General features: G+C 32.8%; 1 protein-coding gene across 3 annotated transcripts in view; it reads right to left on the reverse strand.

Annotated features, from left to right (window-relative positions):
• Positions 1 to 26,328, reverse strand: part of tmod (tropomodulin) — a 73,221-nt gene that overhangs the window by 28,715 nt on the left and 18,178 nt on the right. The window contains exon 1 of one of the 3 annotated variants that reach the window (XM_014355971.2): positions 5,338 to 5,723. The exons of the other annotated variants lie outside the window; for them this stretch is intronic. Coding sequence (XP_014211457.2) covers positions 5,338 to 5,475 — 138 coding nt within the window. The 5' untranslated portion in view covers positions 5,476 to 5,723. Of the gene's footprint in view, positions 1 to 5,337; positions 5,724 to 26,328 lie in introns of those variants that run through there. 3 annotated transcript variants of the gene reach the window in all.

The following is a 26,328-nucleotide window of genomic DNA, read 5'->3' on the forward strand; positions in this document are numbered from 1 at the left end:
ATATTAAACACTCACCGTTAGAACTTATCATAATACTTCAGTTAGAAATCAAGAAATATTTTTTTTTTTTTTTTTTAGTCAATAATTTTAATTTGAAACACAAGCATATAATTACCACAGTCCAATTTTTTAAATACAACCATTTTCACTATGTGAAAAAAACTATTAATATTATCTGTAATTAATTTATGATTTATACAATTAATATACTACCGTCGTAAAAAATAAACATAAATAAAATATTTACTATCTTCAGTTAAAATGAAAACATTTACTGACAATAAGTTCAATTATTCAGTAAAATTCTCCGGTACACAAATTCTCACAACAATAATCATGATGCAAATAAACTTTACGAATCAAACAAACAGTGAAAGACAAACACAGTTCTTTCGTGGATAAACCTTCACAAATTCCCTGCTCTCAAACTAACACCAACTAATATTGATTAAAAAAAAAAAAAAAAAAAAAAATCCGCGTTCCACGCATACAATAAGCGTGTGTACCCCGAGGAAAACCCCAAGCAGTCACCGCAGAGCACTATGGAACAAAGAAACAAAGGCACTTGAAAAAAAAAAAAATCTCGACACGAGGCGAAAGTTCAGAGGCTCGGCCATTGTCGTGCATTTGTATCTACTTACATTCACACTCACTTTATACATTTTTTCACATGCCGGGTTGACTGATTATTGCAAGTACGTATATAATACGGGATTATCAGATATGCTTAATTGTTTCGTTTAACGTGTCTTTCGAACGAAACGCCAAGATCTGACTAATGTGAGTAAGCGGATGCAATATACACGGTGTGCTGTGCAGTCTCTCTTTTCCTCCATTGTCTTTGAACGTGTAAAATTAGCTGCGAACGAAATTTTTCCTTTCGTATTTTTTAATTTGTTTACTTTCACTTGCATTGCACTGGAGTACACGTAAAATATGTCTCGGTCATTGACTGTTTCATTAAAGAATGTTAACAAAAATTAAAATTAAAAGAAAAAAACACGTACACTTTCTTGAAAAATTCTTCAAAATTCCTCACGTTACCCACGAGCCGTACCGACACTGTATAATCACTTATACTTGTGTACGAGGAACATGGACCCGATTAGAGAAACTGAAACCACGCTTGGACACATATTTTTCGAGCACGCTCCGTTGCACGCGTAACTCGTACGAAAAGGATTGCGTTTCACCGCTAAAGGTAACCTGAGTTTAATTAAACCAATAAATCGCAAACAAGATCTCTGTGGTGCTACTGGTTGGTGCTGTATGTGTATTGTGCACCAGGAAGTTCGACATCTTGTTACTTATTACATGGGTGTGCATATTCGTTGTACGGACGGTTATCTGCTCGAGGTAAATTGGATGTAGAAAGTCCCGAGCTGAACGTACAAGTGGAAATTGTGAAAATTTTTCGAGCCCAATCTAATGGTGTTTGAGATTAAATGGTTGACGTTCAACAATGAATTTATTAGAAATTTATTCGGTCCCACCACGATAGTTGGATATTTATTTTCAACATTTTGATAGTTCAGTTAACTATTTACTTAGTTACAGTGATAAAGTGCTGAATTTTTTAAATTTAATTAAAAATATTTTTACTGTTTACTACCACTATTTTTTTAATTCTACTAATAATTATTAGTTTCTTAAACTACATTAATTTTTGATAAATTATCTACAGATGCCTAATATTTAATTTTTATACCTTATATATGTTCAATTTTTGTGTCAACAAAGAATCGATAAGTTCATTCGGTCTGACTCAAATAATTAAATATTTATTATCAAAATTATTACAGTTAAATAAACAACTTATTGAGTTACAGTTATCAAGTGCTGGATTGTTTGAATTAATTAATAATATTTTTATAATTTACTGCTACAATTTTTTTAGTATTAGTAATATTTATTAGATGCTTAAACTACATTACCTTTTCATTAATCATTTACAAACGCTTAATTTTGAATTTTCACACATTGTGTAAATGTTTTGTGTCATCAAAGAGTTTATGAAAAATTTATTCGGTTTGACTCTAGTAGTTAAATATTCATTTTCAAAATTATTGTAATTAAACTAACTGTATTTATTTAGTTATATTTGTAAAGTGCTAGATTGTTTTAATTTATTAAAAACGTTTTTACAGTGTACTGAAACTATTTTTTAAATTTTAGTAATATTCATTAGTTGCATGTATTACATTATCTTTACATAAATTTTTTATAAACATTTAATTTTGATTTCTGACACAACGTGTAGATGTTTTGTGTGGACGAAGAATTAATTAAAAATTTATTCGGTTTGACTTAAATAGCTAAATATTTTTGAAATATAGTACTACAATCATTCAAATTGTAAATTTTTAGCTCCAAACACAATATTCTTTTTAGTATTTTTTAAGAATGTTTAATTTTGAATTAGTCGTACTATTTTTTGTTGATGAACTTTACACTATATGTAGGTAAAAAAATTAAATATAATGTAGAATAAATATAGCATTTCCTAAAAACATCGCAATAATTTTATCTTTCAGTCCAAGAGTTTTGCACGTGTTACTTATATCTTTTTATCTTCCCATCAGAGCCAGATTGAGACTGACAGCGAGTCGTCTGCGCGCGGCACCACCAAGCCATCGCTGAAAGAAAAAAAAAAAAAAAAAAAAAATCACACATTACCATCTCTATGCAAAGTTGAAATCCATTACATCGGCGAGTACGTGACCGTCTCGACTCTTTTCAAGATTTGCGAGCGTTTGCGCATATGTTTTGAAGTACAATTTTGGATTTCCGTAAATTTTTTAAACATGAAAAAATTGCGTATGTGTAAAAAGTTCAATAAATTTATTTACTAAAAAATTACTTTTTTTTATGACATGATTTTTTGATAAAATTTAACCATTAAAAAAGATTATTTTTACTCATGTGTCCTGTTAATTGAGTGTACTAGATATTTTTGATGTGAGTGTGTGTTTTGTTTTTTGCAAGGAATTGATCAATTACTAAAAAACATTTTACGAAATAGAGATTGTAAAATGTATAAAAAAAATAAATTTCTAATCATAAAAGGGAAAACAACGTTGCACATTGTTTCGTCATACAAATTGTAAAAGAATCATTTTAACTTCCAATCACTACGTGGAAAAAATAACTGCAGTAACTTTTCCCGCGTAATTACATTAAAGTTCAGAATCTATACCGCAGTAATAATAATTTTAATCCCAATTTCAAACGTTTAATATTTGTTTGCATTTTTACTTAAAAAATTTTCTGTATGTGCACGGCGTAACAGCACTACCGTTATTTCGCTACGTAATTACCGTAAACATTATACTTACTTAGTATATATAAACGATGTTAATTATCAAACCCCATATATCAGAATAGCTTTTTCATGGCAGAAATAATAATAAAACTAGAAAAGCGCTTGTCACTTTTGGCAGAGCTTATAAATAGAAATTAATTTCTGCGAAATACAATATTTTGTACCCTGTAACACGTGTAGAATAAAAATAACTAGGAATCTAAAAAAACAACTCCACTGTCAAGATCGTAAATATGTATGTGTGTTTATCATGTGATGGAAATTGAATCTAAAAAGTTGCACCGGCACTTAAGAGCCAAATTTATTTTGCGTAATAAATTTTACACTGAAAAAATAAAGGTTATTGTTCGGAAGGAAAGTTGTTCACAAAACGAAACTGGATAAATGAACTACATAAAAAGAGTCGATGATCATTGTACAGTATACAGATGAAAAAAATATTCTGAATCTGTAACAATATGATTTTGTAGAGTATGTGTATTAAAACGTTATTGCAAGTAGCGCGAAAAAAAGTTAATAATAATAATAAGTTTTTTTTGTATTTATTTACCGAGTGCCACAGTGCATGCGATTGCGCATCGCTCGAAGTGATCCACGAAACAAAGGATTCAAATGTCAGAAATAATTTTTCATTGTGTTACATTTGTTGTTGAACAAATGTACCATTTTTTTTATAAGAGAAAATAATTTCATCAACATTCTAACGAAATATCATATGAAAACAGAATAGGTGAAAGTTCAGATGCCACCAAGGGTTTCTCATAGCCTCATTTCAGCTAATGATAATGTAAAAATTTCAGAATTCCGTGCAAATTTAGTTAGTACAAAAAAAAAAGCATCTTTAATTACTACACTGTGAGAAAAATATAATAAAAATCATAGAGAAATTCCAGCAAAAATTATTGACTTAACAGTTAAAATTATGGTTTGAATAGTAAAAATGATGGTCAGTGCAGTAAAAATAGATCGGTTAATAAATTTTACTTTTTAGCATCGAAATTTTTACTGTTCTAACCATAACTTTTACTATTCAAGCCATAGTTTCAACTGTTAAAACAGTAATCTTTACTGTTAAAAATAATAAATTTTTCCTTTTTTGCCAGCTTGCATCCAATTTAAAGTGCAACATGGTAATTTTTGCTGGAATGTCTCTATAATTTTTATTACATTTTTATCTCTCAGTGCAGTAATTAACGATGTAGATTTTTCATAATTGCCGGAGTGATAATGTATTCTCGTTTGTTATTTTCACAGAAAAACCATATGTCCTAGACCATATCACGAACCGTTTCCATCGTACACAAAGTCCCCCGGAAAATTCTTGATCCTTCAAAACTCGACCTCCGCAAACAAGAAACATCTCCACCCGCAGCCAAAAAATCAAACCGAGGTGCCAAATCGCGCTCGACGAACAGCTCCACTGACGAATACCTTGGCCCACGGCAGGTGTCACGCATCGCACATTTGCACCCATAACTTACTGTAGTTTAAAAAAAAAAAAAATTCCACACAACTATAACCTTCGCGACACTTTTACCACCCAAGACCCGCATCGTGTCGTACACACACACCTGGCAGTTGTCCTAAAAGAGATAAAGGATCGCAGAAAAACATCACAATCTCTCGTGATGTATATATATATACACCTACACACAACACGCCGGAATGGAGAGGAAGCTCTTAATGAGAGTTTAAATTTAATAAACGCGCGCGCGTGCTTTTATTTTCAGCTTTACTGGTATTTGCACTCTTTTTTTTTTTTTTTTCGCCCCTACCGAAGGATACACTTTGGCAGGGGTACTTTGAAATTTGTCATTTTTAAGTAGCTCCCGCCCGATAAAACTACGACGTTTATTATTGCATAAATAAAGCTAACTCGCGCACTGAGCGTGTTTCGGCTTGGAGCAGTGCCGCTTTTATGTTTTCGTAAACATTAATCCCTCAAGGAGTTGGTTGAATTTTGTTGAGTTTTCCAAAAAAAAAAAAAAAATTCAAACGCAACACCAGCCGGTTACCTCGTCGTCGTAGACCCTCGTGGTCTTGCTGGTCGTCTTCGTACTCTTGCGCGTCGTCGTTGTCGTTGTAGTCGACGACTTCCGCGAAATCGAGCTCAGAGACTTGTTGTCCCAATCCTGGAATACTTCTGTCGCCATCTTTTTTTTTTCTTTGTTCTTCGTTACTTATAAACACACCCACCAACTTTGTCGATCGGTTCTAAGTTTTTTTTTTTTTATTGTCTCTGCACACTGTACACTATGTATTATCGGCTTGCCTCGTCGTCGCCGTCCATCGCTGAAGCTGAGCTTTTTCGTCTGCACGCACTATTGGGCGAACCAGTGCATTTCCATGCCACTAAAAACCGCAACCCTTCGAAAACCATCGAGTGTATACACACGATCGAAAGCGAACTGGTTGGAGGGGGTACGTTATGTAACGGTAAATTTGACTCGCGACCGAATGCAACGTTCCAACGGAAAATGAAAGATCGGTGCGCCTCGTTCTGCTAAATCTTGTTTGTCCCTAGAGCCCGTGTCTTAGAACACATACTCTCGACGTCTTCTTGCGTCAGAGTTTTCGCGGAATCCAAACGGACGCGGGCGCGTATTAATAAATCCAAAACGTATACAACACGTACACACGCGTTTCGGCTTTCACGGATCCATAGATGCGTTTGTACTATACGAATGCGCTAAAGTACGATTTGAAAAAAAAAAAAAAAAATAGTTTACACGGGTACTTTTCGGTTACGGAGGGAAAAAGGTTATAATTTACCCTCCAACCAGATCACTTGCACGGGTGACGCTTTGAAAGCGTCGGGAGTTTCGTAGCTGAAAAGCACGAAAGTTCGGCCGGGTCCGTGCGAGAGCGACTGAGTGTGGCTGCGGGCTGTGTGCATGACCCCCCTCCCCCACGTTACGTTCGGTCCAATTTCCAGAAATACGGGAAAGAGAGAGGGGGCGCGGGTTATAATATTAGGAGTGGCTTTTTGCGTGGGATGGGGGTCGCGGGGGGTATATCCTTCGATCGGCTCCTAAGGGGGGCTGGTTTTGGGTTTTTGAAAATTTCTTTTTGTATTTATGAATTAGCTCGTGTGATATTTCGATTGCAATTACTATCCCTAAGATTGGATCCAACGTAATTCTTCATCAGACTTGAGAACGGATACTTTTTCAAATTTTTTCAAAAATATGACTTTTTGCTAACAGTGTAACGCATTATTTATACTAAAGAAAAAATTGTTTTTAATTACTACTTACAAAACAGTGCAAAACAGAAATTTTTTAAGCGAAAACAATGCATTAAAATTTAGAAGAAAAAACAATTCAGACAAAAAAAATTGTAAAAAGAGTATTGAAAAAAATTATTTAGATCTTTATTCGAAATACTTTGCTGTCAAATGTAGTATATGAAACGTATTACACGTATTTGCAAAAAAATGTTTTCCTCAACGTTATATTTTGAGTAGTGACATTTTCAAAAAAATTTTAACAAAAACTATGTACTTTGCTTGGAACCAAAAAAATTGTTTTTTAATACTTAAATGTACATAAAATAATTATAATCATAGACAAGTCTGTCTATAATAGTGAATCCGCTAATTATGATTGGAAAAGTTTGCATTTAAATGATGTAAAGAAAATATCAACAATTATTATGTCATTTTTTATTAGATTGTTATTACGTTATGTATACATCAATTTACCCACTCTAAAAAAACTACGTAATTAAAGTCAGCAAACAAACGAGCTCCATCACGAGTAAGATATCATTTTTTTTATCATTCAAATTACTGATATATAAACCCCATACTTGAAAGTTTCAAGCAAAAACAGTTAGCAATCCATTTTTCAAGCTACTTCATACACATAATTGTGATGATCAATATTTTTATAATAGCCACTTGATTTGTTAAATATTTATAAATTCCAATGAATTCAGTTCGATATAGGTTATAAAAATTGTATGGATTTCTTAAAAAACCTAAAAAGTATTAATTCCTCTAAAATTATACAAATCCCCAGACACAGTTCAACAAGCGTCCCCGTAATATAACGCTTCGTGACACACACGCGCAACACTAAGCATACGGATTTTCGAAAATGTACAAAATCCACGTATATACGTATAACCCCCAGAGTCGAGCAGCCAAAGAGACAAAAGAGCCGCAAAAGCTCGCGCATGAAAGCTCGGCTGACGATAATTAAGCTGGTCACCCGCGGCTTTCGCTGCGCCCGTTGTTTTTTCTCGGGACACGTGAAAGCCATCGCATCAAATATTTCGGGACACCGATGTCTATTTTAAACACCGGTGAAACTGTGGCACGTATCTGCAGGTGAGGAGAACCGCTGCGTTGCAGTCGTTGGCAAATTTCGTCGAGCGTATGTATCGTCGAGTCCTTTCCTCCAATAAGAAAAATAAAAAAAACATTTTACATCGAATTGCACTGCCTTTCATATCAATGAAGTTGAGGTTGCAATGGTAACTTTAAGTTGAGGACAGAAAAAAAATGTGGAAAGAAAGCTCGAAAGGTCAAACTTTTGGTGTAGGATAATTGGTGATTAACTGCGCGCGTTTCGTATACACACACCTACGCACGTGTTTCCTTAGTCGCGGGTAATTGGCGTGACCACCTCACTTTCGCATCAGCGATTTAAATTATTACCTACGGTACGTGTCCGGTGTTGTTTCGTTGCCGCGTGGACGTGTGTCAGGATGACGTTTTTCGACGCGCAATAACGAGCCCACCGCGGATTTTCCCGGATTAACAAACTTTATTTTAATTCAGTGACAGATGGGAGCTTGGAAAAACGGGGATGGATTTTAATCACGCGTAATACGCGCCTCGTTGGTTAATGAGGTACTCGTGTCGGAGGAACACATTTTCGTGACTTTTTTATTTTATTTTAATTAACTCGAAAAAGCTGAGGGTGGTTTTGGTGTATAATGAATGGAAAATAATATTTATTCGACTGCCAGTACGATATTATCTATTAATGAGTAATGCTAGTATTTCTTTAAAAATTAATAAGATGCAATGAGAAGAATATCCGGAGTTGGGGTTGATTATTTCAAAGATTTGGAAATGATGTTTTTTTTTTTCGAAAATTTACTGCACGGCTTTTGCTGAAAAAAAATCTAACGTAATACTAGATAAAAACCTTTCTAACGAAAAATAGTGCGTCACATTTTTAGAGAATAAATTTAATTATCAAACAAATACTATTAGCTAAATTATTTATTTACTATAAATGATAAACAATGTTTAAATAAAAACTTGTGCATTTACGCGTAAGATGGTATCTTTATTTTTTTCCGCAAAGATAAGTCAATCTGTTTTGAATAATTTTGTTAAATATTTTGAAAGTTTTTTTGTAAATTTTTGCAAAACTGGAAAAGTAATGATTTGGGTTTATGCCTGATTTTTTTTTCTTTATTTAATGTCCATCAAGTAGAATAATTTAATTAAAAATACATATCAGAATGTTGTAAGTTCAGAATTGGTACATAAAAACAATTCAAAATGTATTTTTTTTTTTTCTTCTAGTTTTTGACCCTACTAAAAAAGTTTTTGGAAAAATGTTGTAATAAATATTGTTAATACAGAAAACGAAAGATATTTACTTGAAGAAAATCAAATGCGTACCAGCGTAAACTCTCAATTTGAATAAATATGCGATCCTTCCTGCAAAACCAGAGGAAACATAAAAGAAGTAGAATTATTTAATTTACTGAATAAAACAACAATTTTTTGCACTCGTGCGATAAAAGACAATTCACTTTAAATTAGTACCATTCCACTTATTCCCACATTTCAGATCAAAAAGTTCGTTGGTACATCTCAATGGAAGGCAAAAAAACCAAAAACTCTTAGTAACAATCAACCTCACCCCTCCGAGACCTCATAAAAAAAAATCCCTCCATTCATCCACCTGACACAATTACAACCCGAACAAACATTTGGCAGCATAATTCATAATATTATCACCTTCCGGCTCGTATGTGCACACATCGGAACGACATCGCTTCGTCCTTTTCTGCCGCACCGCCTACGCTCGGCCGTCGTTGTCTCGGCTTTACAGTTGTTTTCACGAACGCTCGGTCGTTGCGAAAACGATTAGAAGCTATTTCTTCTGATTCTCTTAGTGGAATCGTCTAGACTGAATTTTTTTTTTTTTTCCTCTAACTGTATGTTTGCAAGGAAAAACTTGCTGTTGGGGTTTATTTTATAAACATCTTGATTTTTCAATTTTTTTTTTTTTGAAACTATACTTTTATAATTATTTATTTTGTATCTGTACATTATCTACGGTTTTCCTAACTTCAGGATACTTCAAGTTGTTAGGTGACGACTTGCGTAAATTAATAAATTTTTATTTTTATTCTATTTTATCCTGTTATATTTCATTCCCAATGATAAAATTTTAAGACTCTTTACAGAGTCATACTCAACGAGAGTCGTCGCCTAACAAAGCTGACTGTGTACTTCGTGGCTCTTGGAAGTGTCAAGTGACAACCGAAGCGAGCCATGAAGCCTAAACACATGAAGTCAGCAAGTACCGGCCCCATAGCAAGTAAGACGAAGTTTTAACTATAACTTCGTGCAAGGTGCATTTCTTTGCGCGGCGTTTTAGTTAGTAGCCCGCTGCGGCTCATCAAGTGCAGACGTTAATAACTAATTTTATAAGATTAACCAGATGTTCCGTCTTTTTTTTTTCCTTTTCTGTTTCCTTTTATATGTATACTAGTAACATAAAGTAAAGTGACATAAAACTAATTGGAAAAGGAATTTAAATTATTATAAAATAATAAATAACAAATAAATAAATATTAAAATAAATAATTATAAATCGACGGAAAGAGGAAGTGCAGGTCATCCGAATTAATAATTAGCGGAAAGAAAGGTAAGTTAACTTGGATATTATATTCAACACTCTACTTCTTCCTTCCTTTCTTAAACAAACAAATAGTTGGACTATCTGCTGTCCCGCAGCCTGTGAAGGAGCGTGAGACTGTAGTCCACAGTTTTTAGTTTTTGATTTGAAGCTGAAAACAAACTTAAATGACATTAAACGTTATTTAACACAAGTATTAAAAGAAAAAATTTAACGAAAAAATTTGTGTACGCAAATAACAAGTACTCGAGATGTTTATCAAGCGAAATAATTAAAAAAAAAAAAAAAAAATGATTTTGTTGAGAGTGAAATTTTGAGTTTGCCCCTTGCATTATATGTACACGAGACTATTTAAGCAGCAACTAATTCGTCGATTATCTCATTCATTTCAACACGCACTTGTGGTCTTGTGATCTCTGAACAAACACTTCGCGTTTGGCTCGGCACGCTTGACGTGAAAAGAGGATTATTCCTCCCTCTCTTTGTGAAGCAAACCGAGGTCAAAAATAAAAATAAAAAAAAAAAAACCTTAATTAGGGTGCAATACTTTTGTACACATATAATTATTTTCTCTTTGTTCGTGTCTGATGTAACGGTACGTACAGCCCGGCGTGGCTCGAGTCGTCCGGGAATCGCGGCGAACCGAGACGACGGCGGTCCCTCGAGCGTGGACACATCAGGTGTAGGATGGACGGATAATTTTAGTGGTGCACCAGCAGGGCGAAAGATACGCATCGACTTTTCTTGAGGATGTTGTTACGCTGCAGTTGCAGGAGGGACGTTCTTTTATTGTGTCTTTTGTGGATATCGTTTCGACTCCTGAAATTGTTTTTAAATAGTACTACTAGACATAAGTATGTCAACGATTATAGTTGGGGGGATACATGAATCACCGAAATTACGACACCGAAAAATTATACTAAATTTATCATTTTTATTGAAACATTCCTTCATAATCTAAAACGTGCTTCTGTTTGATTTGATAAGTATACTTGGTCTTACTTCCAAATTTTTAAGGTGCTACCATTTCCAAAAATGTCAGGACAAACACTTGCTCTGGCCTTTTTTTGAAGTTTAAATTTTTTGAAAATTTTTTGTAATTTTTAGTAATATAATAACACATAGAACTATCTGTTAAGTAGCTATAAAAATATGCAAAAAAACAATTGTAAATTACACTTGCTTTTGTAGCTGAAAATCAAAGGGAAAAATAAAAAATAAAAATTGTTTCCATTCAGATGTGATAGCAATAATTGAAGAGATTAACCAACTTATTTTGTCTTCCAAATTTACATTAATACGCAATTTCTTAAACATATTTTTATAGCTATTCTATAGGCAATTATAGTTAGTATCATCTATTATCATAGCTCTTGTTTCTACAGTTAAAAATTTTTGAGTGGGTTGCAGTATCTGCATACTGGATTATTATCACCTACTTCATTCTGATTGAATATTTAAAAATCCCAGAACGTTGTCTATAGGATACTCCCAAATAGTTATTTGCACTACTGGCAAATCTTTTTTTTTTTTTTTTTTTTTTTAACTGAGGGCTTTTCCTATACTTTTCATGTTAAAAATTCAATTTTTTAAGACTCATATAGATCTCGAACAAAGTACAGATAAAGCATCATCCTCGTAAAATACCCTCAGAAATCTACGATAGAAAATGTTGACAAAAAGATCCCGCCGATTCATCCACCCTACCGCCTCTTCTCGTTTTCCAAACTGCATAGAAGGAAGATTCAACGACCAAACAAAAGCATATAAAAAAAAAAAAAAAAAAAAGAACCCCCCATACACTGCACCGACCGACAGATCGTCAATAGAGCGGGCAACTCCCGCGTCTATAAAAAGCGCCTCGTGTCGCAAAACCCTCAGCCGCGGCTTTTCTCTCTCTCTCTCATTGTTTACAGTAACCCCAATACTTAATACTTTTCCTCTCCCTCCCCTTCTTCTGTACTATACGCCCACTACTGTACACGTATATATGTATACATGCATACAGAGGATCCCCCACGCACCATCTGGCAGCGTATCAACGCCGGGCCTAATAACGCGCGGGGCGTGTATTGTTGCGCAATTAGCGGCCTCGTCTCCTTTCATCAAAAGATCTCCCCCCCCCTTCCCCGGGAGGGGGGGTATAATCGGAAATGACATTTCCGCGCACCTGTACACCCCCCCTGTCCCTACCTTATGGTTGAAAAGTGAAAGCGGCCACGGGAGAGGAGAGAGAGATTTTCCCCGGTTATTAATTGGGCAGAGGAGAGCCCGCGGCTGGTGGCTCTCTCCCTACGGGGCGTCGAGTGAAATTATTGCGGCACTTTTCTGCGCGTGATTTATCTCGATGCCACGGGCTTGGGTACACCTACGTATACTATATATACGTGCAATTTCGGAATCGCGGGCGCTCTAATGGCGTTACGCTTGTCCGGCTTATTAACGGCCGGCTTTAGGGGGATGGGTGTGTAGAACAGGGGATTCTTTTTTTTTTTTTTTTTTTTTTTTTGCAAACTGTATCTATCATTCGCGCTTTTGATTGGATTTTTTTTTTAATGGTGAGAAAAAAAAGAAAAAAAGGCTTTTGAACGAGGTATTACGGTTTTGTTTGTTTGGTAAACTAAAATTAGTTGTATACATCGTTGTACTACACCGAAAAAGAAAATTTCAATGAACTCAAATTTCAGTCAATTTAAATGAACGGTTGTAGGAATATGAACAAAAGAGTATTTATTTGAATGTGAAAATGGGAAAAAAATTTGCCAATCTAAATAAACGTTTATTGGAATACAAAAAAAAATATCTATGCGAATAATTAAATTTATCGACATTTGTTTATCTATTTATTTTTTTGTTTAAAACTGTAATAATATATTATTAAATATCATTATAGTAAAATATTATTGTTAATATAGTAAAGAAATATCAATTTGAATAAAATAAACATTTATTTAAATATACCGAACGTCACTGGATAAAGAAATTGTTTGTTTGATTAGAATTGATATTGTTTGATTATTTTAGTATTGAATTAACGGTTATTTGGGTTGACAAAATTAATAATTTAATGTATCTCAATACTATTTTTACTAAACAAAAAAAAAACTTTAAGAATCATTACTATAATTATGTTTTTTTTTTTTTTTTTTTTTTTTTTTTTTTTTTTTTTTTTTTTTTTTTCTTCAATAAAAAAAGTATTAAGATACATTGAATTATTAATTTTGTCAACCCAAATAACCGTTAATTCAATACTAAAATAATCAAACAATATCAATTTTAATCAAATAAACAATTTCTTTACGCAGTGACGTTCGATATATTTAAATAAATATTTATTTTATTCAAATTAATATTTCTTTACTATATTAACAATAATATTTTATTATAATGATATGTAATAATATTTTTTTTAAATGTTAGTAAAATTACAAGTTTGTTGAATTATTTTGGGTCCAGACAAAAAGTAAAACGTACAATACAAAATAATGACAGTAACAACACTATAATGTATAGATTAATTACGTCACACAGTATTTTTTTAGAGGTGGAAGTACGAAGTGGAAAAAATGAAACGATGAAACAGTCAATAATTATTTGTGATTTAAAAAACTATGATAATCAGAAAATATTATTTTTTTAAATATCGCAAGAAAAATCACCAGATCTGTTCGGTATTAATGAATTAATGAAATTGTACGATACTAACCGACAAAAGCATGTATTATATTCTTTGAAAGCAAAAAACATTTCTAAGCGCAAAAAAAGTTTGATTTGGTTGCACGTTTCCGTCGTTATCAACGATCGTTCAGCCAACGGCAATCCCGGAGCTTTTTAGATGGCAGCACGAAGCAGTGGCAGTTCGAGCTTTTTCAAACACTGCGCCGCAAGCTTCGCAAGCCGGCCCGACAGATGGAACCCGGTATTTTCGAGGGGACCGTTTGCAAATTTTCCGCTGAGTTCGTGGATTGTCTTTTTTAAAGTAACCGTCAGTGGCGGAGCCAAGGAGGGGAAGAAAAAGCTCATCTCTCGGGAATCGACGGTTATACACATAGGCGTTGTAGAGTGACGGAATTTTTGCGCGTCGATTCGGTGCGTCCGAGTCGCTTTGATACATGACTCTTTAAAGGTGTGATTCCGTAAAAAGCAGCGTTGGACTATTTTTGCGCCTAAACGTCGTTGCTGTCATTTATTTTTTTTTATTTCGGTTTTGTTTGTTGATGAAACTATTTTCGAATTTTAAGGAGCGTTTAACAATGCCGTTTGAGATTCTATTTTTTTTTTTTTTTTTTTTTTTTTAACGTTGTGATCTTCAAAGATTTCGAAAAAAAGCCTTGAAGCACAACACATGAGTAACCTTGGAATCTCATATTGAAGAATGTGTATGATACATTTTTTAAGTAAATTACGTAAACATATTTGCAGAAAAATGCTCAAAACTGTAATAGTAATAAGAAAAAAATAAACAAAAATGTATTTGTTTTTATAAAACTGCGTGAAAAAATCGTAATAACATTAATCAAATAGAGACATAATTTTCTTCGTACCCAATTTATTGGAAAAAAATATCATACAATTTGTCAACGTGTGCTTTGTATATAAGTTTTATTGTTGTGATGCACTTTATTGTTGACAAATCTCTGCATATGAGATACATTGAAAAATTTGACTAATTTTATTGAAATTGTAAGTATAAAATATTGTTGTGCCATTTATTTACTAGATGGTGAAGCACTAAAATTAATAAAATGATGTCATTTTTCAAATTTACGTAGGGAGTCACAGTTGTATCGTATTGACAAATAATGATAAAATACAGATTATTTAAGGGATGTGATGAGAAATATTTTTTTTCACTACTAAACAGCGATCCTTCAAAAGCGTCAAATACTCTAATTTCTTAAAAAACAACAACCAAATGGTGATGATTCAGGGCTCGCCCAATTAATTTTCGCTCAAAACTTTCTACTTCACAAGATATTCTTTCCTACATCGTGTATATTTATATTACCACATGTATGCACGTTCCCAGACAAAATTAGAGTATACGTGCGGCCATTCATGCGTTAGTCAGCTGAGGACAATGGAACTACTGTCGTAGACGCACATATATACGTGTGCACGCGAGATTAGTCATTCATAAAAATACGCGAAACTAGACTTTTTTTTCTTAAGTTTTAATGTGTTAATAAATTACCAAATAATTTTTGGACTCAAAGACTCAATAAATTGTAGATTGAAGGGATCATTTGTAAGGACTATCGCGTTTTGTTGAAACACGCTCTTTTGTATTGATTTTTTCAAAAGTGAGCTTCCATCACGAGAAGCTTAATGACGATTCATCGACTTTTCCGAAGATTATATTTGGCGAAAAATTTTCAACCTCTCGCTATTTTTCCTCTTCCTTGGAAAATCGTATTTATATCCTGCTTTTCGCGCTCTAATTATAGAAACAAAGCGTCTTATATCTCGAATTGAAGCACAAAACACCAGAGAATCGTGTTTTCCGATCGACTTTTTTTTCATGACCAAAAGAAAATACGGCAAAAAAAAAGAGATTTTTAAAAAGGATTAAAAGCATTGAATTCAAAGGAAAAAAAAAAAAAATTAAAAACAACAGCGAATTACTACCTTCTAGTACATGCTACTCGTGAGCAAAAGTCAACGTACTCTGAGGTTGGTTTAAGGAGAGAAGAGAAAAAAGAAGTAAAGCTCAACTGTTGCATTTTGGTGGAGAGAAAGCCGTGTCTTTTAAAAATAGAGCCTCACCCCTCTGGACCTCACAGTGTTTGGAATTAGAGAGTTTGCTTTTTTTCCATGAAAAATCCTCATTTACTCGTACGATACAGTAATTATTATTAGTGAAACAGTAGAAAAATCCTAAAATTGTTAGAAAAAAGCTCTAGAGTTAAAAAAACGAAGTGTGAGAAATGATAAGTGCACTCATCTGTTTTACGTGTTCACACAAAATTATGTTAAAGTAAAGACATTAATTTTTTTAATTTCTAAGCGTTCTAAAAAGTATTTTACAATCATTTAAAGTAAAAGAAAAAAAAATAACCTGCTTATCTCAAAGTACTGCTAGATCTAATCAATATTAATTTCAATGAAAATTTCTTAAGATGCATAATTTCATAAAATTCTGCAGATACATAATTTTTAATAAAATTGTAAAAATCAAAATTACGTCAAAGTTAAGACATCCATTTTTAATTTCCAAGGATTGTAAAAAATATTTTACAGTCATTTATAGTAAAATAATCAATCTGCACATCTTTAAGTATTCTTACGTCTGATGTACGTATGATGTATAATTTATATTTATTTATTAACATGAAATGTTTAAATTAAATTAAATTAAATTAATTCCTAAATAAAGCTTCGTTTTATTACAAACTTAGTAAAAAAATCAGCTGGTAACTTAACAATACCCACCAGTACAATAAGAAATCTATTAAATAAACTGTAGTGGGACAAATAAAAAGTCTTATAAACCCCGTGTTTTTTCGTTTACACAACCAATAAAAAATCTGAGTTTTTTTTTTTTTTTTTTTTTTTTGTTAGTAAAACCGAGCCAATTGATTTAATATTAAAGTATCCATTTTTTTAATGTATCGCGTTTCCTTTATCATCGAGCTTTCGACGCACCACGATTCTCCGTCCAACTCGGTCGAAACGCAAATTCCGTGTGCACATGCACACACACACACACACACACATCTAGGCACTACACAGCCCAACTTTTCAGGTCATCCGGGCGCTTTCGCACGGCCATTATTTTTCGCCCCGAGAATTTATCGATCATCCCGCGAGACAACAACGAAACTTTATTACACGATTCTCGCCTCCCGCATTCAAAAACATCGACGCAAACGTTTTTCTTTATTAGAGTAACAGTTTTAATCAAAGCTAGCCCCCCCAAAAACCATGATTGACGCGAAATCGGGCCCCGAAGAGACGCGACACCCTTTTATTCCCAATTACTTAACAAACTTGCCGAGACGATGATTAATCGCCCGACCGACCAAAGAACAAGTCTCACACACACACACACACACGTATATCTTTTGTTAGTTTCGCAGTGAAGCTCTTTTTCACATCATCTCAAAGTATATGTATATATACGAGAGGGAGAGTCTAGAAAAGCTCGAAAGCGAGTGAAAGCGAGTGACGGAGTAGGTCCACTGTTGTAAAGGCGCGGGGGGCCGGGGGAGCTGAGCAGCTGCCGGCAATACATAATACGCCGGTCGTGATGTGACTATACACACCGGCCGGTCCTCTTTTTCGCCTATACTATCTTCGGCCGCGAGTATCATCGCGTTTTGTGGTTGTAACACGGTAGTCTCGCCGTAGCGCTCGTTTTTGTGGTTTATGGTACGACGTGCTGATGATGATGGCGAGGACTTTTGGCGTTTGGTTATACGATGGGGCATGACTTTCGCGGGGATATATCTCGGGTTTTCCATGCTCCTTTCGCTCGTTAAGTGTGATTGACGCATGAGTGTGATTTAAACGGAACGTGATGAAAAAAAAAAATTGTTTTTGAAGTTGAGCTTCACTATAATGACAACTTTCGATTGGTCGTGAAACAGTAGGATTGCTACGGTAAAAGCTGAGCATAACTTATATTTTTACGAAAATATTTTAATAGTGATAATTTTACAAAATGCTTATTTAATGAGTGTACGTGTGTTTTAAAGTTTTGGGGTTGAGTCAATTTTTTACTTTTGTAACGTTAATGATATGTAATTAACTCATTCGTCATAACTATTGTCAAAAAATAATATCGAATGTCTGGTAAAAAAACGCAATTGCTTCGTTTGAACAAATAAATCTTAAAAATCTTGCAAAAAAAAAATCCGTTATCACAGAATATCATGCAATTACATGTATCCTTTAGTACTAACTACAAATAATATCAACTATGAAGATTTTTGTTCATTATGTGATTGAATAAACTGATCACGTGATTATGTGATGAAAGTGACATTTTTGTGTAATAAAAAACACTTACATTAGTTAATATATTCAAAATCAGTATTCAAATTTTTTTTTTTTTTTTAGTTAACGATAAATGTTATCATTAAAATATTTATTTAATATATTCTTATTTTAATTTGAAAATAATACATAAAATGTGATTAATATAGTAAATATGTAAGTTGTAGGCCCGAAAAATTATGTAGGAATATGAAAAAAAAAAAAAAAAAAGTAACAAAAAAAATTGAAAAAAAAGAAACTAAAAACATTTGAAATCGCATACAGTTTTTAAGAGTCACTAAAAGTTTCTGACATATTTTTTAAGTCTACTGAAAGATTTCAAAGTCATCCAGGATTTATGATAACTTTAAAGCTGTTAAAGACTACTGCAAGTCTCGAAAATACTTTTGACTATTTATCGAGGCCTTCAAGTGCACAGCCCCTCGGTAAACGTTTGGAAGAAGCTAAACATGCTAAATACAATTTGTGACTAAATACAATTGTAAAAAAAAACTCGATAGTCGTGAAGGTTTGAAAGCCACTGTTGCATATACCGTAACTTGTAAAATAATACGCAAAAATTGAATGGCGTGTACAAGGGAATATGCGAGCACACGCGTAAGCGGAATAAATAGTATTAGCCCCAGCGGCGCCCCGATATCAAAAATAAGAGAAAGTGTCCACTCTGTTAAGCTTAATCGTCCGAATAAGGGACGTTCTCTTTCTCTATTTTCCCATTGGGTGAGTGCATGCGTGTACACGCGTGTATCAAATCGCGCGCTATGGACTACCAGAGAGAGGTACTATTTTTGAGGTTCGAGTCATCCACTCCGACCGCTAATTGAGATGCTGAATTTTAGCAAAGGAGAAAGGCAAGAGAGGCAAAAGGAAGTGAGAATTAGCAGTATGAAAAATTTATGACCGATGCTTCAATTGGCCTTCTTTACGAGCACCGCTTGGTACACGTGAGTGTTCATCAAAAATCTATATTTTTTTTTTTAATCCATAAATTTTATGCGTTTAAAATTTTTTATTTCAATGCAAAAAAGAATGTTCTTTACAACTGTTTCAGTCACGTGAAAAAATTTATTTTCTTCCGTATGGAACTATCATTACTTTATTAGAAAAACAAAAAACTACGTTATTGTTTGAAAAAACAATTTTTTAGTAAAAAATAATTTTATTTATTGCTTTAAAGTATGATTACTCCAATCAATTTTATATGTCAAAATCAAGAATGACTTGTAAATTTTTTCATTTAGCAGAAAATAACCATAAGGAAAACTTGAAAAATTTTAGGTAAAGTGTGAACATAAATGTAAATTAATCATAGCAAATCCTTTCTGTTTGAAATTTCCCGATGGACCTAGGATTGTTCCGAACACATGCATTTTCTTCTCGAAATTGTATTATGTTTGCATCTGCATTAAATATATAACAAATATTTTCATCATGTGAGATAATTGAAGAAATAAATAAGATAATTATATAAGGTAAAATTTTTATCAACACATGAGGGTACGCCAATCTTACGGAGCTTTTCATGGTATGGATATCTTCACAGGAGTTTTAAGATGGAAACAAGATTTTATTTCGTCTTGAAATAACAAATTGTTAAGGTAAATGTAAATGTTCGGAATGCCCCTACCTAACACGTCTTTACCCCACAAAAAAAAAAAATGTTTAATTTAATTTAATTTTTAAGCTTATGAATTCTTGCGTGAAAATATAGCACGTTCAATCATACGGGATGTAAGGTACGGACATCACGAAAGAAATCAACACGAAAAACAACGAAATCATAAAAGTTTTCATTTATTTCGGGCGACGTGCGTGGGATATCCCTCTTTGCTGATGCTCCAAACAAACGCACGAAATAAATAAAATTTCCCTTAGAAAAAAAAAGTCTCCTATGGTTTTTTCATTCTCTAAGCAATTCGCGTCCTGGCGACCGGCGGAAACACAAATGGGTCCAAATAACGCATCTGCTTTGAAAAGCTCAAGAAACACATATGCGCACAAAAAGCTTTTCTATCTTTAAAGATCCTTGGGCAGTGGAAACTAGAGTCGGACGCATATATGTTTCCAAGCCAAACGGACGTCCATCCGATCGAACGTGTATATAAATGTATACGCAAAAATCCGCGTCACCGGAAGCTCAACGAATCGAAAGGGAAGTCAGACTCGCGCACACAAGTTTTTATTCGAATCTGTGTGTACTGACGCAACACTCGCGGCTTTACGTAACACACCTGCACTCGCGTTGGGTATCGGCGATTGATATATATATATATATACATGTATGTGTGCGTGTATGTATATATCACCCGTGGCGAGTGTGAGTTATCGTATTTTTGGATTTCGCTCGTGTTGTAGTTGGGGTCGGGGGGGGGAGGAGGAGAGTTCGACGCGAATTGGCACGCGCGCGCGTGAGATTTCGATGCTGACGTCGGGAAAATAGGAGGGGAGGAGAGCTTTTCTGTGTTTTGAAAGCTGCTGCTGCTGTGTTGGCTTTTTGGGCGATTCGGGCTTTCTCTCGGGCATTGTAGGGGCTCTTTTTTTTTTTTTTTTTTTTTTTTTGTTCACTTACTACACGCGTCTTCCTACTTGAGTATCGGTGTACTCTGGGTTACAATTGTTTTTCTTTCATAAACAACTGTCGAGGTATTTAAAAAATAAATTTTGGAGGACTTTGTGCGCGGATGCCGCATTAAAAAAAATTTAATTCCATACAGTATGTCTTACTGTGTTTTATTAAAAAATTTTTTTTGTTAATTATTGTATTATTTGCTCTGAACAAAAAAAAATTCATATTTTTAAACAAAAATAATTAATTACAGTTCAGGAAAAAAATTTTACTTACAAGTGTTAAAAAATCCCATACAACAATCGCGCTCGAATCCGTGTGACAAGATAAAGTAATCAGGGTATATTAGTTAAGAGGACCTTTCCAAACATATAAGGTCAATTTTTTTTACTATTGTACGAATTCTATGTTGAGACTGTAAATAACGCAGATTTAACTTCTAACAGTCTCTTTATTATAAAATTAAGTAGTTACTGAAATTTTTAAAGGTCAACGACTTATATGTATTAAATGTATACGTATCTATTTGAAGGGTACGAAAATACATTGTAACAGTACTATGAAAATTACAATAATTAATCATAATTTTATATCTACGATTACAATTATAATTTATTTAGTCATAAACTGCATCATATTTTATTCATAAGTGGTATATATAAGATGTGTATATTATATATTTTTAGTACTATAAATACACAAATAAAATGTAATGATTATAGCTTGAGTTTATGTTAAATTTATGTAACCACCCCCTCAAAAAATCAGAAAATACATTTAATCTTTACGTGTTGAATACAGAAATTTATTATTGGTCAGAAAATATTAATACTCGACACTCTACAACAACTTGTGTATTTTAAAAATTTTCCAAAAAACTGTACACGTAAAACCTTGATTTTTATAAAAATCTTCCGCGTAGTTGGAATAAAATGACAAATTTTTGTGTCATCAGCAATACTTGACTGTTCAAATTTTAGACAGAGTACAAGCCAGTAAATTTTGATTTTTTTCAGTGATAAAATAAATATACAATAAGGAAAATATGGAGATTTACAACATACGTGGCCATAATATTTTTGACAACCACGAAAATCGCCACCTTGCAGCCTTTAGTTAATAAAGAGAGACGAGAAAATAAAACTGTTTTACCACAATGACCTACGATACGCGAACTTAAAGTCATTCAAAATTTCAATTAGATGCACCACCGAATCGTGCGCGTGTCTCTCAAATCTCTTTTCGTGCAGAAGAAGTATACGCAGGGACTTCCTCCTCGGAAATTTATAATTAAATTTTGTGGGGCGTACGAGAAAAATAAGCAGTTATAGGCTTTGCTATTTATATTGAGGTTGGAAAATATGAGCATTATTCGGAAGGCCAGTGGATGGAGATAAATTGAGATTAATCGTTGGGGCCATTCGTCGTGGCTCGTATAATGACTGACGAAAAATTTTTCGAGTCGAGATAAATTATTATACACGAACGCCCCTCTGCCTTGCTCTTCGAGCTACGATAGTAAAATTGTTATTTTAGGTCTTTCATTCATGTTTTCCATTAATTTCAAACAAACATGCACTTTTTTCCCAACTTTAATCTCCTAATGATGGATTTATCAAAAGTAAAAAATATACTCTTGATCGCACAGTTCATCGAAAATAATTTTGCACAACTGCTGTGAATAATTATTTTTCAAACAATTAAAAGCCCATTAATCCAACGTATTTATCATATTACATTGTACACTTAATTTTATTGTTTGTATTGCAAACTAAAAAATGTCGTTGTAAATTAAACAATAGACGGACAATGAAGTTGTGGTACAGCTGGTGAAATCTGTTTACCGCAGTGACGATGAAGCACTTAAAATTTTTGGGACAACAAGCCAAATTTTTGAATAATTAAGCAGAAGTGAACACCACATTTGAATCACGAATCCACGTGTTTTTGGCAGTCACTTGGGAATGTGTGGTAATGTTGGGTACGTCGTCAATGATGATTACGACAAATTGAAGGAAAAAAAATGGTGGTTTACTTTTTATAAATTTTTTAAAATTGCTTTGTAGAATTCATTTTCACGTATTTTTTATTATTATTATTTATTTAAATTTCTCCTTTTTTTCTATTTCTACCTTCCGAAAGCTCCAACAATACGGAAAATAAAGCTCGACCCTAAAAAAATTTGAGGCCAAAGCTGAGGCACTGAACGTGATGAGCTGCTCTCTGCTCTTGGGTTCACGTATTACGCGAAGCGCCAGTGATATGTTGTACGATCATCATCACTATTAAAGTTCACGAGGCTACTGTGTTATTTTCTCGTCAACTTAAATAAGATGGATTTATGTTTTTAAAAGTAAGCTTACCTCGAGAGATTTCAGTTTTTGAATGCACATATCACCACTGTTTAGCTTTTGTTGAATGAATTAAGAATTTTCAGGCTCGTATGAGAAAAAGGGTTAATATAACGCCAATAAGAAAACATAGTATTAGTTGGGCTAACTAAATTTTATTTTTAGTTTCGATTATTTTTGTGGTCGAAAAAATATTTTAAAACGACATCAAACCACTATGCAGTAAATAATAAGAAATACGAGTATTAACAAGATTTTAAAGATTTTTCGTTGATTTAATTTACAATGACGAAGAATAAAATAATCTGTTGTTTTCTAGATGAAATTAATTGTTATCGAAAACTAAGTATAATTCTATGGGAGCCCATGAATAGATGAAAAATATTGGTAATTAATTTCCAAATATTGTTTCATTTTGTTTTGTAAAAAAAATTTCAAATTATCACACCAAAATCAGTTGATGAAATTTTTTCTACAAATTCTTAGTTTATTTGTATTTTACAACAATTCCTTTATTATTTAAATTAATTTAATTACCCTTATTTTTTATATTTTGGAGCAGTTTACATAGACTATTATAAAAACACTCATTAATCGCCATTATACATACCATAAATTAAAATAAATTTATAACAGCGATCTATAATATAAATATGTCCAACAAATGGGTATGCTGTGTTCTGTACTATTTGAAGATGTTAATTTGGTAAGGTTATCTACATCGTGTTCAAGTGATGTTTGGTCTTTGGTAGAACCCCTATGTCGAGCAAGAAAAAAATTTTATAACATCAAAATTATGTATAAGAATCAACTATTTTGCAACGTTAAATAACATGTAGTTTTATCCAAAACTTATCACATATTGGTTATCTTATTGCAGAAGTATGCTTAATAACAAAAGAATTTGTTAATCTCAAAGTCAACACATGTCCTACAACATCTAATTAAGTGATGTAGTTACTCCAATAAATCAGGTATCAAGCATTTAAAAAACACACTAGATATAATCTACTGTAGCTCACCAATATGTTTATTATTGATCATTTATTTAAAAAATTAATAAAAAAAACTTCCCATTTCACTTGAAAATTGACAGAAATTTAAAATAAAACAAATCATATTACGTGATCAAGTTACAATAATAATAAGAGTAATTATAATAAGAATAATAATAGTAATAATCATTTATTTAAGTTACTCTGTTACGCATGATGTTGTTATGTCTCACCACACCACGTGGTTTTTAAAAACCACTTAGTACTATATTCTGAGAAAAAATCACCCAACTAACCATATAAAGTGACATGGTTTGCCACGTATTTTTTCTGCATGAAACCACATGATTGTTTTCAATACAAAGTACATAGTTTGGTCACGAAAGATAAATTCGGACATTATTTTGAAGCCATTGTACGTACACCTGCCAGAGATCGGCTGTTGATTAAATACGTGAAAATGCATCGGATGCCAAAGTGAGCAAAGGCATCGGCGAGGCATGACCTGAGATCCTAATGTTGGCTCATCCTCGCGCCTCAATAACAAACACAAAACGCCAAAGTCCGTTGGTTCTATACACGATGAAAAGCCCAAAATTAGATTCCGAAAGGCACGAAATTACGCAAGAGGCGGGGGGGGGGGGAAAAAGAAAAGTCGCGAGTTGTACTAACAAGCGCGCTAATCTGGAATTTAGATTTCGGAAGGCTCTCTCTGTCCCTTCTTCTTCTTCTTCTCGACGTTTTCCGCTCGCGGGGTAATTAATCCCGGGTCCACGGCAGTTTTTCATTTTAATGGTGTCTGATTTCTACGGCAATTACGAGCTTGGATTTATATATGTACATCCTCGCACTGCGTGCTTTCGATAAATAATCAACACTTTTATTAATGATTTGCACAAGTCTGCGACACTACTCTGGACGAATGTTAATTAACGTGTTGCCTGATAATGTGTATCAAGAGCATCAGCGGACGCGTGTTTTTGCTTTTTTCAAATGAACAAAAACACAACCCATCGGACTTAAAGATGCATACAGTCAGGGGGCACATTAATGACTTTGACCTGCTATATCCGAGTCACTTTTCGTTTGACTGATCACTGAAAAGTAAATGGCTAAAATTTTCACATAATCCAGCTGATCAGCCAAATATTTTATTTTCCATACGTAAGTAACATCGTGGAGGACTTTATGATGTCCATAAAAATTGAAACCCCTTCAAAAATATTTTTTTTTTTCATTACGTTTTATTATTTGATCGAAATTATAATGTATTCGATTAGTTTCAAATAAAAATGAATTGCAAGAAAAACGTATGTTTTTAATTATTTTTTTTTTTTTTTCAAACGTTCCCTAATAAATATAATAAAGATACTAGATTTCATTTCTACCAACATATGTGCATAAGGCAGTGTTACTTTTTTTGTTTTATGATGTTAAAATACTTGTTTTTCATATGTTTATAATTTTTTTTTTTTTATTATTTAATAATATAACATTTTAACATTACATTTCCTATTTAATTCAAAGTACCTATTATAGAAATAAATCGGAGGGGTCACTTTTGATTACTAATTTTATTTTTATTTTTATTTTTTTTATTTACTTATTTTATTTTTTTTTTTTAATGGTTTCAAAGTACTTGTTATTCAATTGTATTTAATTTTTTTTTTTTATTTTTTTTTTTTTTAATAAATAATATTAAATTTTTATATTAGATTTTCTATTCAATTCAAAGTACCTATTATAGAAAGAAATCGGAGGTGTCGCGTTTGATTACTGATTTTATTTTCCTTTTTATTTTTTTTATTTAATTATAATTTTTTTTTTTTTTTTTTTTTTAATGGTTTCAAAGTACTTGTTATTCATATGTATTTAATTTTTTTTTTTTTTATTTAACAATATTACATTTTAATATTAGATTTCCTTTTCGATTCAAAGTATCTATTATAGAAACAAACTGGAGGTATCACTTTTAATTACTAATTTTATTTTCCTTTTTATTTTTTTTATTTATTCATAATTATTATTGTTTTTCAAATTGATTTTAAGGTACTTCTTTTTCATACGCATTAAATTTTTTCTTCTTATTGAATAATATTACATTTTAATATTAGATTTCCTATTTGACTCAAAGCACCTATTATAAAAAAACCGGAGGTGTTTTATTTTATCTCTTGATTCCAAAAAAATTATACTAACAAGT

This window comes from Copidosoma floridanum, unplaced genomic scaffold (genome assembly GCF_036245765.1).
Source record: "Copidosoma floridanum isolate Cflo_tuat_1 unplaced genomic scaffold, Cflo_Japanese_pri ptg000025l, whole genome shotgun sequence".
In the NCBI taxonomy this organism is placed as follows: Eukaryota; Metazoa; Arthropoda; class Insecta; order Hymenoptera; family Encyrtidae; genus Copidosoma; species Copidosoma floridanum.